The sequence below is a fragment of the Schistocerca nitens genome, chromosome 2, assembly GCF_023898315.1.
Source record: "Schistocerca nitens isolate TAMUIC-IGC-003100 chromosome 2, iqSchNite1.1, whole genome shotgun sequence".
NCBI lineage: Eukaryota > Metazoa > Arthropoda > Insecta > Orthoptera > Acrididae > Schistocerca > Schistocerca nitens.
This window is the reverse complement of record NC_064615.1, coordinates 1169424546-1169443773: the sequence shown is the minus strand read 5'-3', so window position 1 is coordinate 1169443773 and position 19228 is coordinate 1169424546. Positions and strand designations below refer to the sequence as shown.

The 19228-nt window shown below is 45.7% G+C and overlaps 1 protein-coding gene across 1 annotated transcript; it reads right to left on the bottom strand.

Annotated features, from left to right (window-relative positions):
* Positions 1–6527: 6527 nt before the first annotated feature.
* LOC126235631 (uncharacterized) lies at positions 6528–12531 on the bottom strand. Its single transcript, XM_049944343.1, has 3 exons — positions 12318–12531; positions 8864–9340; positions 6528–7012 (listed from the first exon to the last, which is right to left on the bottom strand). Exons 1-3 carry the CDS (start codon positions 12529–12531, stop codon positions 6528–6530), a joined length of 1176 nt encoding a protein of 391 aa, XP_049800300.1.
* Positions 12532–19228: the final 6697 nt, after the last annotated feature.

The window sequence follows — 19228 nt, the reverse complement described above, 5'->3', positions numbered from 1 at the left end:
AGTCTGTCTTTTTACGTCCTCCTTCCACCGTCAGTCATGTCTTATTTTGCTTACAAGCTCCGATTATTTCAGGGTGATAACTTTACACAAAACTAGTCACGTAGCAATCATGCACCTTCAGTAGTACCATGAAATCGTATACAAGCGCGCCGAACACCTTCAGCCCTGGTCAATCCATTCTGGGCTCAACCTTTGTTTACTCACCATTAGTCTCCTAGTTATTAACGGTTTTAATCTGGCGGTATTTTGTAACACAAGAAAGTTCGGCGGAAGAGCAAATGGACGCCTTCACGTCGGTAACTTCGTGAAAGTCACATATTATGTGAATGCTGAGTAATTATGAAAATAGTGTGCTGAAAATGAATACAAAGTCGCATGTCTTACATCGGAGAGCACTTCAACGGACCACGTGACTTTGCATGACCGCATGTATACAACAGGCAGAAAAATAGTCCTATATTCATATCAAAGTCCATAATGTTATAAAAGCAAGGGATAAACAGCCTGCAGACCCAGATGATTGAACAGAAAACAGATATTGAGCCGGCCGAAGTGGCCGCGCGGTTCTGGCGCTGCAGTCTGGAACCGCGAGACCGCTACGGTCGCAGGTTCGAATCCTGCCTCGGGCATGGATGTGTGTGATGTCCTTAGGTTAGTTAGGTTTAACTAGTTCTAAGTTCTAGGGGACTAATGACCTCAGCAGTTGAGTCCCATAGTGCTCAGAGCCATTTGAACCATTTTTTGAACAGATATTGATTCCCATGCATTCCAACAAATCGTGATATCGTACAAAGAACAGGCGTTGCTCACATGAAATACAGTTGCAAAATACTTCACGTGGATAAATCTGAAACACCAGGTAACAGATGATTATGCAAAGGCTGCAGAAATAAACAGCCATCTCAGCATAATCCTGGACGATGCCCCTCCGTGTCCCCATTTCTATATCACAAAACAAATCGCCTAAGCTAAATACGAGGGGCGCGTTCAATAAGTGATGCAACAGATATTTATTTTTTCTGAAAGAATATTGCTTTTATTCAGGATTCCAGTACACCACATTATTCCCGACTCTTTTGTATACTAAATGTGGTGTCACCGCCAGTCATCACACTTACTAGGTGGTAGCCTTTAAATCGGCCGCGGTCCGGTAGTATACGTCGGACCCGCGTGTCGCCACTGTCAGTGATTGCAGACCGAGCGCCACCACACGGCAGGTCTAGAGAGACAGCACTCGCCCCAGTTGTACAGCCGACTTTGCTAGCGATGCTACACTGACAAATACGCTCTCATTTGCCGAGACGATAGTTAGCATAGCCTTCAGCTACTTCATTCGCTACGACCTAGCAAGGCGCCATTACCAGTTTATATTGAGCATATTAATGTACCGTCAAGAGCGATGTACTCCAATTATGGATTAAAGTTACGTATTACAGCAACTGCGTCCGTTTTTCTAACAAGGGAACCTCCCCATCGCACCCCCCTCAGAATTAGTTATAAGTTGGCACAGTGGATAGGCCTTGAAAAACTGAACACACATCAATCGAGAAAACAGGAAGAAGTTGTATGGAACTATGAAAAAATAAGCAAAATATACAAACTGAGTAGTCCACGTGAAAGATAGGCAACATCCAGGTGGGTGTAAACACATGAGCGCCGTGGTCCCGTGGTTAACGTGTGCAGCTGAGGAACGATAGGTCGTTGGTTCGAGTCTTCCCTCGGGAGAAAATTTTTATTTTCAGACAATTATCAAAGTTCAGGCACTCACATATAATCATCTTCGCTCTCCAAAATTCCAGGACATGTTCAGATTTGCTTGGACATATGCAGGATTTGACGGTTTACACACGGAAAAATTTGAAAACGTTAAAAACATATGTTTTGACAGAGCACAGACAAAACTGTGCGACTGTGAAACTGTTGCATTCATTTGTTGCAGTTTATGTGACAAACTCTTATGTTTTCACACTTTTTTGGAAGTGATTATCACATCCACAAGAAAACCTAAATTGGGCAAGGTAGAAGAATCTTTTTACCCATTCACCAAGTGTACAAGTTAGGTGGGTCGACAACATATTCCTGTCATGTGACGCACATGCCGTCACCTGTGTCGTATAGAATATATCAGACGTGTTTTCCTGTGGAGGAATCGGTTGACCTATGACCTTGCAATCAAATGTTTTCGGTTCCCATTGGACAGGCACGTCCTTTCGGCTACTAATCGCACGGGTTTGCGGTGTGGTCGCAAAACACAGATACTAAACTTATTACAGTGAACAGAGACGTGAATGAACGAACGGACAGATCTTAACTTTGCGAAAATAAAGAAAGAAAAATTTTCACTCTTGGGAAGATTTGAACCAGGAACCTTTCGTTCCGCAGTTGCTCACGCTAACCACTTGTTTTTCTATTTTTTTTTTTTGTATTTTTAGGATGGTCAGGGCGTGGTACACGCCGCACTAGCAGTGGGGTCTCTTCACGGCACTGCCAGTGCGTCGAGGCCCAAACCCCTCCCACCCCTTTTTCATGTTCCCTGTTGGGTCACAGCACTAAGTGTGCAGAAATCTTTACACAACATTTCCATTCTCCGATGTAAGAAAGACAAAGAAACCTCTTCTCTAAGTAGAAACTGAACAATGACAAAAAAAAAAAAAGTTCCGGAAGCAAGGTAATAGTAAATAATAATAAGAAACCAAGTGTCTTTTAATTTTCTTCTGTTCGTTCTCGTTCAAGGTGTTGTAGTGGTTCCGCATATTTAACCAACACCCATTCTTTCAAAAATGATCTTCAGCATGTTGCCGTAGTGCTTCTTGTGGTTGCGATACGTGCTGATTTTTGCATATTCACACTTCATGTAAACGCGGAATTCTATCTCGTTGTCCGTCCCAAGTGTGTGGATGACATAACTAACATATTTTCCCAGTAACCAGCTAATGGCGTTGGTTTTTAATTTCGGAAAGTATGTCATGTCTGGTCTCAGGAGGAGCGATGGCATTATATATTCCGGAGAGGATCTGGTGAGAAAAGCGATTTGTTGCCTGATCCAATTCCAGTTATGCACATTGCCACCACAGGTGAATCTGTGGCTGAGTGTATCCACCAGATTGCATTTTCCACAAAGGTGTGTCTGGTTTAAACCGATCCCATATAGTCTCTCGTTAGTGCTGATGACATTATTAACTGTTTTGTACCATGCGGAAAAAGCGTCTGTAGATAGCCCGGCATAGTTGATGTTCCGCCATACAGCTTTCCAGTCACAATTTGGGAATTTCGTTTCAATTTTGTTTCTACCCTCATTTAACTTCCTTTCAAGTATGATGTCGCGCGCTGTGATACGTGTGTTGCTTCTGATTTTGTCACTAAGATAACTTGCTTCGAGGAAAAAGTTCCTCACATACTGCAGACGGGCATTAATTCTTCGCACATCAATCGGTGCTTGCAGGCTATGGGGTGTCACAGCCTCAAAGAGCTTTGCGGTTATACATTGTGGAAGTTCTCTGAGTATATGGAAAGTCCGTTTGAGGAACAGAGCAGACGCTTTATTGCGAATATCCACCAAACCGAGGCCCCCGTTTCTGACATCCAGTATAACGGTAGTCGCACCAACCCTGAATATGTCTCCTCTCCATAAATAATTGGTAACAGTGGACATGATCCCTTTCGCTACTAGTTTAGGGATTGGAAATACCTGCGCAGTGAAATACGCTTTAGACAAAACGCAGGAGTTGATGAATCTGACTTTTTGCACCAGGTCCATAGTTCGATGGATGTTCTCCATGACAGCACCATGAACTTTCCTCCTAGTTTCCGTCCAGTTAAAAGCAGCCATCCTCATCGGACATGCCATTAAGGTTATTCCCAAAGTTTTATGTTTGTTGTCTTGTTTTGCCCATGCCAGTCGAAGGTGATCTAGGCCCCGTAGATTCAATATTTGACTTTTGTTTTCATTTGCTGTCGCTCCCGACGCTAGACAATACCTTTGGATTTCTCTTTCCAGTGTAACTGTCTCCTCCTTATTTCTTATTACAACGCCCACGTCGTCAGCATAAGCTCGTATGACAGTTTTCTCACCACTCAATGTTATGCCTGTTAATCTTGCGTGGACAGTGCGGAGGAAGGGCTCTAAAGATACAGAAAATAAAAACATAGATAAGGGACTGCCCTGTGGAACCCCTCGCCTTATCTGTATGGGTTTAGATGTTTGGCCATTTATTGCTATTTTCGCATTTATACCTGTTGCAATATTCCTTAGCATGTTCACAATCTGGGGGTGGAAAGCCATTCTTGACAGCGTCGCAAAGAGGTATCTATGACTAACGCGGTCAAAAGCTTTGTTGAAATCTATAAAGATTAACGCACATTTTATACTTGTCACTGAGGTAATTGCAATGACGTCTCTGTATGCAGATAGACTTTCGAATATCGTTCTGGTCGGAGAACAAGATTGATGATGACTCAATATTTTGTTGGAAAAAGCAGAGAATCTTTTGTTGATAATACGCGAAATTATTTTGTAATCAGAATTTAGTAGCGAAAGAGGCCGAAAATTGTTTAAGTTGGTTTTGCCTTTACTCTTAGGAATCAGTACTATTTTACTTTCCTTAAACTCTGCAGGGACCGGTTTTCCGTTCAGGACCTCATTTGCCATGGAAGTGATCTTGTCCCCAATTATAGACCAGTAGCGGGCATAAAATTCCACAGGGAGGCCATCAAGTCCCGGAGATTTTTTGAGAGGTGAGTTACGCACTGCCTCATGCACTTCATCTTTAGTAATAGGTGACAGGATGTCAGCGTTGTCTGTTCCCGACAATTGTGGACCTAAAATAGTGAGAAAGTCCCCGAGAGCTGCATCTTCCACTGTGGTAGGGGCATATAAGGTTTCATAGTACCTGTGAACTTCGTCCAGTATTTGTTTCTGGCATGTGAGCCTCGTACCAGTATGCGTCTGGACTTCATCAATTAAAGTTAGACGTCTGTTTTTAGCATGCCGCACCAAGTGATACAGAGAAGCTGTTTCATCTGCTACGACTGATGTGGCTTTCGATTTAATTTTGAGTCCCTCCATCTGTTGCCGTTTAATGCTTAATAACGTGGCTTTTATTTTTTTTTATATCATTCAGACGAATTACGTCATCATGGGCCTGTCGATATAAGTCTCTTAAAACTTTATAGTAAAACTCCATTGTGTTCCTCAACTCCCTGTGCCTCGCTGCACTATACTGTATGACAACTTTCCGCAGCCTTGGTTTAGCCCTCCTAGTCCACCAGTCAGTGTCTGTTGGGTGCTTGTCTACTGTGCGGAGGCACATAGTCCACGCTACTCTTATTTCCTGTTCTAGTTCTTCGTCAGTTAAAACAGAGATATTTAAATTCCATTGGCCTCTGAATCGACGAGTTGGCTGTACACTTAAATTAAAGCAAGTTAAAAGTGTACTGTGATCGCTAAAATACACGGGAATAGTTTCAACGTTTAATAAATAATTTTGCAAATTTGGTGACACGTAAATTCTATCTAGTCTGCTGCGGGAGTGGCTGGTTATATACGTGAACCCGACTGACGTCGGGTGCTGAAGTTCCCACACATCCTTAAGGTGTAGATCACTTACTAACTTTTTTAACTGTGGCGAGTAGTTGAAGTTGGGTTGTTGATCTTTCTGGTTTAAAACACAGTTAAAATCTCCACCTAGTATAAGAGAACACGGATTTTTCCTCAATAAATAAATCAGTTCATCTTGAAAAAACTTCGCACGATCCAATTTGTGGGAATTTCCTGATGGGGCGTAAAGGTTAAGCACTGTCACATCGAATATTTTTATGCCTATGGCTCTTCCTGATTCTAGTCGTTCGATTTCAGTCACCGGAATGCCTTCCCTTATAAGAATGACTGTACCGATATTGGCTTCCGTAGAAAGATTTACAATTTCAATAAAACCTGGGATCCGAAATTCCGTTATCGCAACTTCTTGTAGCAACGCGATATCTGTCCCGGACTGGTACAAGAATTCTTTTAGTGCTGCCAATTTCAAGGGTGACTGTATTTTATTAATGTTAATAGTAGTAATGCTATAAGCTTACATCACAGACATACCATAAGAAGCTATTTGGGATGAGGATCGGTATGATTATAGCAGCAACGTGCTTCCCTACAAGGCACGATCTTTACAAGCTGTGTGCCCATTTCATGTACTAAATTCCTAGTAAATTTGCACTGCTTTTAAACAAAGAGCTTGAGAAGAAAAATATCCTGAAATCCCGACAATGCATTGCTATAAGTCACTGTGGCCATTCTCTTTCTTCTCGTCAGTGTTGGCCCTGATGACTTCATATTTAATATTCTTTTTCTTGATGTCTTTTTTCTCTGGTGTGGCTTTCGCTTGATGACGCGTGACAGCAAGACCCGGTGTCGGTCGCTGCCGCCGGCGGTGGCTGAATGGGGCAACGGCCGTGGCTTGCGAGTCGTCAATATTTGGTTCCGGCGTGGTGTCTGTTGTGCTGTCTTGCTGGCGAGGCGGTGATGCTTGTTTATTTCATCCTTCGGCGCGGCGTTGCGCTTCGGAGTCTGCAGGTTGTTTACTTGGTACTTCCTCGTACTGTTCGCACTGTATGGGCTGTGCACTTGATGCGGTTATTTCAGTCGTGACCTCAGGCTCAGGGTCACATTTCCGTGAAAGGTCACTACCAGCTGCGTCACTATCTGTTCGTGGCGGTATAAGTCCTTGTGCAGGAGTGGGAGCCACATAGACCTGCATTTCGTCTCCTTTTTCCACTTCCAACAGATCTTCAGGACTGGGCTTCGGCCTCCTGGCAACGGGTGTTTCACACGAAGAGTCCTCATCAACATTTTTTTCAGTGTCCTCTAGAGGACGCTTTTTAGTGAGAATCTCGCTGTCACGGGACGGAATTTCAGCAGTTAATGCAGGTTTTAAAGACGGAAAGTCATTAACATTAAGTGCAACATTTTCAGAGGTAGTAACAGGATCCACGACAGCCGCCGGCTCTGTTGTATTACTGGCTGGCAACAAATCGTTGAGTGTTAATTTCCGGCGTTGCGTAAGGTTATTTGTTAGCACAAAAACACGGCGAGGGCAGTCCTGACGGAGGTGACCAGACTACATGACATGTAGGGGTTTGTCCTGAGTACATAACATGCGCCTTGTGCCCGTCAACAAAGATGTGGGAGCGAATGTTTGCCTTCACTTCCATCTCCACGGAGCGAATGCCGTTAAAGCACTGCAGCTTGAAATGCGAAGCCCACCTTTCGTTGACTATTTGCCTGACAATCCCATATTTTGAAAGGACATCTTTAATTTTCGAGTTGTCTACTTCTATGGGAATATTCAAAACCCTAACATTCCTAATTACAGACTCGGAATTCCGGAGTTTTACAGTACTTTTAGTACCATCACGGTGTATAAATTCCATTTCATAACCAAATTTTGCCAGAAAGCGGTCTACACTCACGGAATCGTTGAACTTTACATAAATGCAGTATTCATCAGAGTCTAGCTGCATGGTATGAACAGATTCAGAATGAAGGCCAATTACCTCGGTAATCCAGTCGTGTATTTCAAGTGCAGAGGGCTGTACTCGACGGGTGTACTTGTCGAAGGTGAAAATCACGGTGTTTTTTTCTCACGGAGTTTGCCATGGTGTTCTGCAGCGAAGAAATTTCGGACAACGCCGAAATCCCAACAGCACTACGTAGAAAGATGACACGACGAAGACAAAATGCTCAATTGATAACGCTTAATTCACGTACAAAACGTCAATAAACGAGCACGAAACTCGAAAACACTGGCGTAAACACTGAACGTTCACGGAGCAAACTTGAGGAGCGTGCGACCGCTGCGACAGCTAAAGCCAGACTGAACCACGGGACCACGGCGCTCCTTAACGCAGATTGTCCTAGACGTTGCCTATCTTGCACATGGACTATATATATTTTGCTTATTTTTTTCATAGTTCCACACAACTTCTTCCTGTTTTCTCGATTGATCTGTGTTCAGTTTTTCAAGGCCTATCCACTGTGCCAGCTTATAACTAAATCTGAGGGGGGTACGATGGGGAGGTTCCCTAGTAAGTTCTCATTTCTCTCACCTGTTCCAGACCTCACGCCAGTCTGCGTGTAATTAAACGCGTGCATTTCGGCCTCCTCTAGCAATACGGTTTTGGCTCTTCTGCCAACACAGCACTAAACACTGTTTTTTTTTTTTTGTGCCGGCGTTCGTAGCGACAAACAATTCGCTGTAGAAACGGCTTACGAAGTCACCGCCACACTTTTAATAGCGGGCCGACCGGTCCGCTGGAACAGTGAACAGAAAGATGAAAACCCAAACACTCTGATTAAATAAAAGTCGGTACTTATCTTTATTAACGAAGATACAGAAACACAGTAGTGAACTCCGTGTCTACAGAAATCTGTCTAGTTCGAGTCGGAGCGGCTAGGTCAGCGTCGGCTGACGACAAACAACAAATCTGCTGCGATGAACACACAACTGACTAGCAAGTACACAATTCGGTGGCGAGTATACAACTGAGCGGCGAATACAGAACTGTCCTAGCGCTCGCGTCTCCAGCGCTTAAGAAACCAGAAGCCAGCGGTGGCGCGCGCAGACTTGCGGCGATTTCCTGTCTCGCTGGCGCTGCTTATGCGGAGGCGTCCGGACTTTGATGCTGCCAACCTTTTGGCAGCGGGCTCGGGTGGCATTACTGGCTAGGATATAACACTCCTCCCCCCCAAATCGCCGCACCGTCGTTGAATAATGACGTGGCGAGCGTCGACGGCGGGGGAGGGGTCTGGCCGCAGGCGTAGCAGAAGAGACCGGGGCGGAGACTGTTGTCGGTGGCAGTCCCCGGTCCGCACCCCAGCATTGGCTGCGCGGGGCCTCGGAAAACACCGACTGAAAACCGAGGTCAGGGTGCACGCCTGTGACCACGGGCGCAGCTTCTGGTACTAGACGCGACGGGGCGTCGGGACCCACGAAGAGAGGCAGCGTCTCCTGACGCTGCGTCGACGGCTGCTGAGTGGGCGCCGGACAAGGCGCTGCGGTGTCAGACTCCTTGGGGGTGCCCAAGGAAAGCGGCTGCAGGACAGGCTGCACCGCCACCGCTTCGGAAGGCGGCCCGGCTGAGGGGTCGACGTCCATCAGCTCCGAAGGCGGTGGCGACTGAAGAGAGACCGCAGGCGCCGGAGCAACCACCTGGGGCGCTCCCGGATGAAGCTGCGCGGGAGGCATCAACGGGACGGGCTGTCGGCGTGGTAGCGGCGACGGCTGCTGCTGCTGCCCTGGGGGCGGCAGCGAAGTCGGAAGGCGCGGCTGGAACCCGCCGCGGACCAAATCTGTGGACAAAGAACGAGCGGCAGAATCCGGGCGGCCAGCGCGGCGCAACTGGTTCTGATGCCTCCTGTGCACCCCAGTAGCACCTTGAACAGTATAAAAACAGCGACCCTGGACACTTATCACGGTACCACGTTCCCAACGACGGCGACCGTGATAAACTCTGAAAAAAACGGCGTCGTTGCGCTGAAAACGCGTGCGATGCTCAGAAGCGGCGGGTCGATCCGGGGGGTGCAACAACCGTAGTAGGGTGCGATGACGACGGCCGTGGAGAAGCTCCGCAGGCGAAGGGCCGTCGCGTGGCGTGGTCCGGTACGACGACAGGAACGTGATGAGGGCCTGCTGACGAGAGTGCGTAGCACGAAGGCGGTCCATATGATCCTTGAATGTGCGTACAAAACGTTCCGCTGCACCATTCGATTGAGGGTGGAACGGTGGAGTAAGAACATGGCGAATGCCATTGGCAGAACAAAAACTTTCAAATTCAGCAGAGGTAAATTGTGGACCATTGTCAGACACTAAAACTTCTGGAAGACCCTCAATACAAAAAATTGAAGTCAACGCCTGTATAGTTTGTGCAGACGTTGTAGACTGCATGGGCACAACAAACGGAAAATTACTAAATGCATCTATCACGATGAGCCAACGAGAATGCCAATATGGACCAGCGAAATCAATATGTACTCGCTGCCAGGGACCGGCAGGGCGTGCCCACTCAAAATAGCGTTGAGGCGGAGCAGCTTGGTGTTCGGCACACGTCGAACAATCTGTAGACATCTGCGTAATCTGCTTATCAATACCGATCCATGTACAATGACGGCGGGCAAGCTGCTTGGTGCGCACCACTCCCCAATGACCTTGATGCAACAAGTCGAGGACCTTGGATTGGAGCACTTGGGGAACCACTACACGAAGCTAGTCATTCTCGGTGCGTAACAGCAAAACTCCGTGAGAAACAGACAACAGATGACGTTGCGGATAATAGCGACGAACCACAGGATCCGATATGTCCTTTGCCTTGGACGGCCAACCACGTTTAACAAAACGTAATAGTAAACTCAGATGAGGATCCGTAGCTGTCTCACGTGCCACCTGACGATAATCAATCGGAAAATCCCGGAGGGATTGATGCTCATCGGCGTCAATCTGATGGCAAGAGTCGTCAGAGGAATCGAAGACATCATCCGCAGCAATCTGCAATCTAGAAAGCGCGTCAGCGTTTGCATGCTGAGCTGTAGGGCGATACAGTATCTCATACTGGTATTGTGGTAACAAAAGAGCCCAACGTTGTAGTCTCTGAGCTGTCCGCTGAGGAACTGGTTTAGACGGATGAAACAGTGACGTCAGGGGCTTGTGATCTGTTACTAAATAGAATGGTCTACCATAGAGGTAGTGATGGAATTTTGTGACACCGAACACAATAGCCAACGCTTCCTTGTCCAATTGGCTATAATTACACTGAGCTTTGTTTAGCAATTTAGATGCGAACGCAATAGGACGTTCGGTGTTACCGACTCGGTGAGAACACAGCACCGAGGCCGAAAGAAGAGGCATCACAAGCTAACACCAGAGGCTTGTTAGGGTCGTAATGGACCAGACAACGATCATTCAATAAAGCCTCTTTAAGCTGCTGAAAGGCTGACTGGCAATCAGCTGACCACACAAACGGAACATTCTTACGGCGGAGACGATGCAACGGTGCAGCAATCTGTGATGCATTAGGTATAAACCTAATATAATATGTCAATTTGCCAAGAACTGCTTGCAATTCATGCAGATTGCGAGGGGCGGGCAAATCACGAATAGCTGCTAAATGTGAGTGGGAGGGATGAATGCCTTGAGCATTAATAACATGTCCCAGATACTCCATCTCCGTAAGGAAAAATGAACATTTATCGATGTTGCAACGTAGGCCTGCCTGAGACAACACTGTAAACAAACACTCCAAATTACGGAAATGTTCAGCAGGCGTCCGACCGGACACAACAATATCGTCTAAATAGTTGCAACACGATGGCACATTAGCCAGAAGTTGCGACAAAAAACGCTGAAAAACAGCTGGAGCTGCCGCACAACCAAAAGGCAAACGCAGAAAACGGAACAACCCCAACGACGTGTTTATGACAAAATACTGTTGTGATTGCTCGTCGAGGGGCAATTGCAAATATGCTTCACGGAGATCAATTTTGGAAAAGAAACGAGCTTCCCCTAACTTATCCATCAGCTCGTCCGGTCTAGGCAAAGGAAAAGAATCAATGACAGTCTGAGGATTAACTGTCGACTTAAAATCAGCACACAAACGTAACTTGCCAGACGGTTTCTTTATAATAACTAAGGGAGAAGCCCACTGGCTCGCTGAAACGGGTTGAATAACACCGTTGTTTTGCCAACGACGAAGTTCATCTGCTACAGGTGCCCGGAGGGCGTGAGGCACTGGACGAGCACGAAAAAATCGAGGCTGAGCATTATCTTTTAACGTAATATGAGCGGCAAAGTTCGCAGCACAACCTAGTTCGTCTTTAAATATGTCACTGTATTGTTTACACAAATCGGTTATGCTGTCTTGAGGAACAACAACAGAATTAATTTGCAACACATTGTCTTGGATAGACAGGCCAAACAAGTCAAAACAGTCTAATCCGAAAATGTTGACACTGTCTGTAGCGCGGAGCACTGTGAATGAAACTGTTTTTGTATTGCCACGGAATGTGGCTGGCACGCTACATACACCTAACACAGGAATTTGTTCGCCACTATAAGTAGCCAAAGAATGTTTTGCCGCTGAAAGTTTAGGGCGGCCGATAGCCGCATACGTAGCACTATTTATGAGAGTCACAGACGCACCAGTGTCTAATTGAAAATTGAAGGTCTTATCCTGGATGCGTAGCTTCACAAATAGTTTATTACACTGTCTCTGGATCGGTGCAGCGGAGGCGGAAGACACAAAATCAGCGCGTTTAGCGCGTGTTCGCTGCTTACGACAACTCGTGGGTTGGGCGGGTGGAACAACAACTCCCGCTTCACTTGCAGTCTGTACATTACTTGTTACAGCGTTTGAATTACGCTTGGGTCGCATAGCAGAGGGCTGGGTGGGTGGCTTATTGCGAACAAGTTTATTACCCACACGAACCGTGGAAGAGTCTTTAAACGCGACCTTCTGGGCGGGCTGGCTTTGAAGAACATGAATATCCATGGGCTGGGCAGCACTAGAATTGTTCTTGCGTTTACGCAAACAAACAGTCTGGATGTGTCCTTTCCTTAAACAAAAGTGACAAACCGCGTTTCTTAACGGGCAACGTTCACGAGGATGAGCAAGAACACACTTAGGGCAAGACTTAACTCTATCATTTTGCACACGCGGCTGACGAATGTGTTTAACATGACGCGGCCGGCTAGTGTTTACAGTCTGACTCTGCCGGTGGGGCCGCGGGCGTGACATAACTTGCTTAGCACAGGCAATTTGAGAAATACATGGCTGATCTAACTCACAGCATAGTCAAAAGTATCTTGGGCTTCAATAATGTTCATCACAGTCTCTAATGACGGGTCAGGCAACTTTAAGATAGCAGCACGAATACGAGAATCTGCAATTTTTTGAGTAATAGCGTCTCGTAACATGACATCACTGTAGGAAGCTCCACACACACAATTAAATCGGCACTGACGGGTGAGGCCCCGTAAATCTGTTAACCACTGTTTATTAGATTGATGTGGCAGTTTCTTTAATCTGAAGAACTTGAATCTGGCTGCTGCCACATGAACTCGCGACTCGAAATACTCAGCAAGCTTGTTAACAACAACGTCATAGTCTAAAGCTTCTGGCTTGGATTCCGGGAACAACTTACAAAGTAGTCGATAGACTTCCACGCCTGCAGTGGAAATTAAATAAAGCTGCCGCTCAGTACCCGTGATTTTGTAGACTGTCATGTGCGCCTGCAACTGCGCGAAATATTCTCGCCATTCTTCTCTTGATGCATCAAAAGCACGGAAAGGTGGTGCTGCCTGTGCTTGTTCCTGTTGTGTTGGAGGATTAGCCGCTTGTTTGGCGATTGCTTCCACCAGACTTTGTATTTGCTGACTCTGTAACAAGATCAACTGTTGTAATTCGGCAGACATAGTGAACACAAATTAAACCAGCCCCCAAAATTTTATCGCTATAATTAGTATAACCAGAAACAAGTTGAACCAGCCCTGCACACGAGTTCGGAAGCCCTCGTCGCCAGTTTTGTGGCGGCGTTCGTAGCGACAAACAATTCGCTGTAGAAACGGCTTACGAAGTCACCGCCACACTTTTAATAGCGGGCCGACCGGTCCGCTGGAACAGTGAACAGAAAGATGAAAACCCAAACACTCTGATTAAATAAACGTCGGTACTTATCTTTATTAACGAAGATACAGAAACACAGTAGTGAACTCCGTGTCTACAGAAATCTGTCTAGTTCGAGTCGGAGCGGCTAGGTCAGCGTCGGCTGACGACAAACAACAAATCTGCTGCGATGAACACACAACTGACTAGCAAGTACACAATTCGGTGGCGAGTATACAACTGAGCGGCGAATACAGAACTGTCCTAGCGCTCGCGACTCCAGCGCTTAAGAAACCAGAAGCCAGCGGTGGCGCGCGCAGACTTGCGGCGATTTCCTGTCTCGCTGGCGCTGCTTATGCGGACGGCGTCCGGACTTTGATGCTGCCAACCTTTTGGCTGCGGGCTCGGGTGGCATTACTGGCTAGGATATAACATTTTTTTTATACAATCTCCGTTCAGTTCGACAGCCTTACGCCCCTTTACTGGGAAAGAACCATATAATACCACGGTACTACCTTTCTAGTCGACGCACTGGGCCAAACAGATGAAGCCGGAACGTGAGAGATCCGAGCTGTAGGGGGTGAGTAACCCAGCGGACGCACGTCTTTGAATACGCCAACTGATGGACAAGTGTGTCAGCACTACTCACACAGACGTCAGCAGGAGTGACAGCTGTGTGCGGCCAGCCGGCACTCGGGAGTCCGGGCAGCATTGCAAGACCTTGCTGAGATTGTGTCTGACGCCTCGCCCAATGACTCACCGTGCTTTCGTTCACCTGTGTCTAACAACGATGCTCTAGTTATCGGCCAAAATAAACTCATTGACAGATCTCTGCTTGGAACGCATCTCCGTTACAGAACCATTTTCAATGCCATTTATAGTGCCGCCATCTGTCGATACTTCGTCAAACTGAACGGGTCTGAAGAGAGGGTATTCCGCAATGTCGCAGAACAAATTCCGCATCTTTTCAACCGAAATTTGCCGAGCAAAAAAATGGTGTTTCATTACTTATTTTGACGCCACTCGAAGTTAGGCATGTCCAAACACAATAGCGGATCGTGTTCGTGGCAGCAGGTGGAAGTGAAACCTGTCCCATTGTGCACAAACCATGTGGAGCCTTCCTAAAGGATTCTCCATTCCAAGCCACACCACTCGCTGGCTAATTTCAGAAATTGAGCGACTTGCCTTTTCATGTCCCAACAAAATACAAAGCTCCTGTAGCAGACGGAAGAGTGAGTATAGGTTCTCTGAGTCTTTCTAGTGCTTCTCGATAAGCGCATAAATACTGCTCAAAAGAATTAGGGAAATACATGTATCAACGCCCAGTACGTTAAATCTATTTTCGTATATGTGATATCTGTGGTCTTGTTGCATAGCCAGCGATTTTCGCTTCCAGTACTTGTTACAACTAAAATCACTCGCCATCTATCAGCTGTGTTATAGATTACAGTTTCAGGTGACCCTTAGAAAGAAGTGGGTTACGGCATCGAACTGTTTTCCAGTGAGGTACAGTTTTCATTTGTGGACGTCATATTCACCTAAGCACTTGCAGTTGGACATCTTAATGCAGTGCAAGTTGCACGGGCAATCATCCAAGAATGATAGACTTTCCATCGTAGTGCTGCTGATGCTCTCCCCCTGTCATTCATTGGTTGTGGACACGCTATAGGGAGACAGATCAGTATAAAAGGCAAGTTCGAGAAGGACGCCGACGACTCCCCCCCCCCCCCTTCCATCCTCTTTCTTCCCCACCTCCCCTCTCTTTGCCCCCTTCTCTCCCCCGCATCCTTTTACATTTCCCTCCTCTGCCTCCTCTCATTCCCTCTCGTGTCTGCCCTTCTACCCCTTTATTAGTCCTCTCCCTCCTTGGTCCCCCCCCCTATTTTCGTTTTTTTCCTTCCTCCCTCCTTGTTCTTCCCCCTCCTCCAGGTCCCCCTCCCCCATCTGCCTTTGGCTCGGGAGTGTCATCTTTGTGCCGCCACTTTCGTGCAGTGTTCTACAGTGAGTGTTCTACAGTGCGTGTTTTACTGTGAGTGTTCCGTGTTGTCTTTTTTGGGAAGTGTTGCGACCGGCCATCATACTGTCGCTTGGTGTGCCTTTTATCTCTTGCGAACAGAAACCAGACTGTCGCTGTGTTTTTTAATTGTGTGTGTACTATGTTACTTGTCTGATTCCTGTGTCTTTTATTAACGTTGCCAACACCTTTTGCTTTCTGTTTTAACTTCCCGCATTTTTCCGCCATTTTTAACTTGACGTCACCGTTTTATCGCCTGTTTTTCTTGTTTCTTTTCTTCTTCCGTTCTTTAAAATAAAAGTCTGTAGGCTGTAGAGCAGCGTACTAAGCTGCTTTATTGAAAATCAATAAAGGAAAAAAAAAAGGACGCCGACGCATTACAACTACAAGTGAAGACCGATATCAGGAGCCTGTATCATTCATACCGATCGGTATGATTACCCTATCATACCGTCTCGGTAGCGACGTCATTTTCGGTTCTTTATAGAAATATCCTATTCAGTAAGCTTCTGCGACTTGTTACCTAATGGTCCTCCCACCGATTTTAAGACAATTGTACCGAGAGGTTTTGGATTTCGGTCTGACCCTGTCGATCGGTCAGCTGTGGTTTATGTACACCTAAAATTTGTTATTTTAAACATAGTTAGCGGTTTTAGCTTTGGATTTAGTGATTGTGTTACTAAAGAATCACCAGAAGATGCATCCGGTTGGAAAGTGAGTTCATAATAGACTATTTTCCTTTGTTAGAAATATGGTTAGGTTAGGTTTTTACTGTGAATGATTACATAAAAAAAAGTTTTCGCTCAATATTCTCTCAAAATACGTGTTATTTTTATGCAAATGGTAGTTTAAAGAACATTAAATATCAAGACATCGGCTCTGCTTACGTATATTATATGAATGTGAACTGACGTTACTAGTGCCTTTGTGTACTTTTTCCCACAAATGGGTTACTTAGTAATCATCCAAACGTGTTTCCAACTTTCAAGTAACAATGGAGAGCAATTATGTGATGCCTGATACTGGAAACCTTCCAAACTATCACGCATTTATGACTTATGCAGCACTGTTTGGCAACGATGTCAGCCTACGTTCCTTTACACAATAGTACAAGAACTGAGCACTGCGTGTTTTGTTTGGCGTGGCCAAGTGGTTAGCACGTGGAAATGCGATATGAGAAGACACGGATTCGCGCATGGGTGGATGCAAAAAAAATTTTTTTGGTCTTCATATATGCAACACGTTCTGAGACAATGTTATTCATGTAAGTTAAGATTTTTCTGCTATATTCGTTATTACTTACATGTAAGAGCGCACTTCCTCAGTAATGATTTCTTGATTTCTGTGTGTTTAAAATAAGAAATATGAAATTGTTGGAGATGAAATTGCTGTGAGTGAAACAACCGACAGTGACCTTTATATTTTTTCTTGTCAGAAATAATTCACCATTTTTTCCGAAAATGTAGCGATTTCCTAGTATGCAGTTAGACAGGAATCTAAGAGAACAACTTAAATTACTGGGAATGTAACTAGCAGCAGTCATCTTCATAATCTTGCTTGTCACAAATATTTATCTGAGATCGAATCCTCAGCCACAGTAGACAGAGATGAAAGATCTCTGCCATAATATTTTTAGACTGTAGCACCACATACGAAACATTTTCATTCATGAGATCCATGTTAAAAACTTCGAAGAACTGCAGGAGCTCTTTAAAATGCGTTTTCTTCTTCAATTTCGTTTTTAAGACCCAAATCGTTGATGTATCATATAGGGAAATGGGCTACTTGATCATTTGGATCTCTAGGAGCGAGTTATAACCACATTCTGTTTATCTTCTTATTCTTTGAAACTCTAAGAATCAATTTTTTGGGTGTTTTTGTAGATTTAGTAGTACAGTGTGGTACTACACACTACTCCTAACTCATTTGCCGAAACGTAAAATACTAAACACGATGTCAGTGTGAATGAGAATAAGATGAGATAATGCGGCATTTACGACAATCTGCAGAATACAGTCAAATACGCTATCGTTAGTATGCATGCATGGAAACATGCGGTCAGAGAAACTGTAAAAATTTATATGCATTTCAGCTGAGAATCATGGAAATGGATATACTGCACGGGAGGCAAGGGCGATGAAGGAGGGCACGTCAGCTCGATGGAATGCGGCGTCATGCGTCATGGCAACGTAAACGCAAATTTCGGTACTTGGAAGAATAGCGTGCCTGTGTCGTCTGCTAGCTGCTTTGTGTTCGTGGCGCTGTGCACGCTGCAGTGCGCATGCGCGGACCTGCTGCCGCTTGCTTTCAATTGGCTTGCGCGACTCAAACTGACAACAGCACTTCGGTTCTCTAGACCCGAACGGTATCGTTACCGAAATGCATACTGAATAATGCAGGGACTCTAATTCGAGTACTAGACCGTTCGGTGCTCTTGAGTACCGAAACGATCGGCACAATGGCGGAAAGATACAGAATAGGCACCCTGGCCATCTCCGCGTTTCGGCATCATACGGCTACCTCTAGAGTACTGGAAGATGATTGCAGAATGGCAACTTGAGACTCTGTGTTCGAGCAGACTGGAACGGATTACGAGAAAGGACCTTACGGTCCTGACAGCCTGTTCGAGTATCCCGCTCGACAAGACTGCATCTCGCAGCTCTCCTTTACATTTCTCATTCCAATGTCAACAGGACACTCCGTCACTGGTGAAACATGTAATTGACAGACAAGTCCAGATTTCCACTGACGCACTGTGATCGTGGAGAGACGATGTGGTGAGTAGTACCTGCCAAACCGACAGATTCGACCAAGGGTCTTGTTGTTATCCATGGCCCCCTAACCGTCAGCAGTACACTATATGGATTCAGTTGGACGATTTGGTGGTTGCTGCATACTGTGATGGCGCTGGATTACTTCTCATGCACGGCAGTAAAAATGTAAATGTCGTGCGACTAGGGTAGACCATTCGCCGGGTGCAAGTCTTGCGCGTCGATGGGGGTGAAATGATGATGATTAGGACAACACAACACCCAGTCCCTGAGCGGAGAAAATCTCCGACCCAGCCGGGAATCGAACCCGGGCCCTTAAGACTGACATTCTGATGCACGACAGTGTCAGCCGCTATTTGACAGGCGTCACCAGGGGTGTCTTCTGACACCGGGGCGTTGAAGTAATGGAACGGGGATCGGTGAGTTCCAACCTAAACTACATCGCGCATGTCTATGACATGCTTCACAGGCATGTTCGTGGTCGTCCTGATCTATTGTGTTCTGTCCACTCGTCTAATACATGGTGCTTAAGAAGCTGTTTTCTCAGTTCGCTAGACAACAATTCAAGCAACTCGTGCTAATGGAGTTTTATTACAGTAAGTTAAATTGAGAATACTTAAATCTGCGTATTCACAAAGGTGTGTCGCAAAAAAACGGAGACATGCAAATAATCAATGTCCTTCGGTATACACAATTTCATTGCAAGAAAAACAATACAGTTGGTAAGTCACTGCTGTGGCATTTGTATGACGGCTCGTCTTCATCTCCGGCCGCAGTTATTTATTTTTTTTTCTTTATT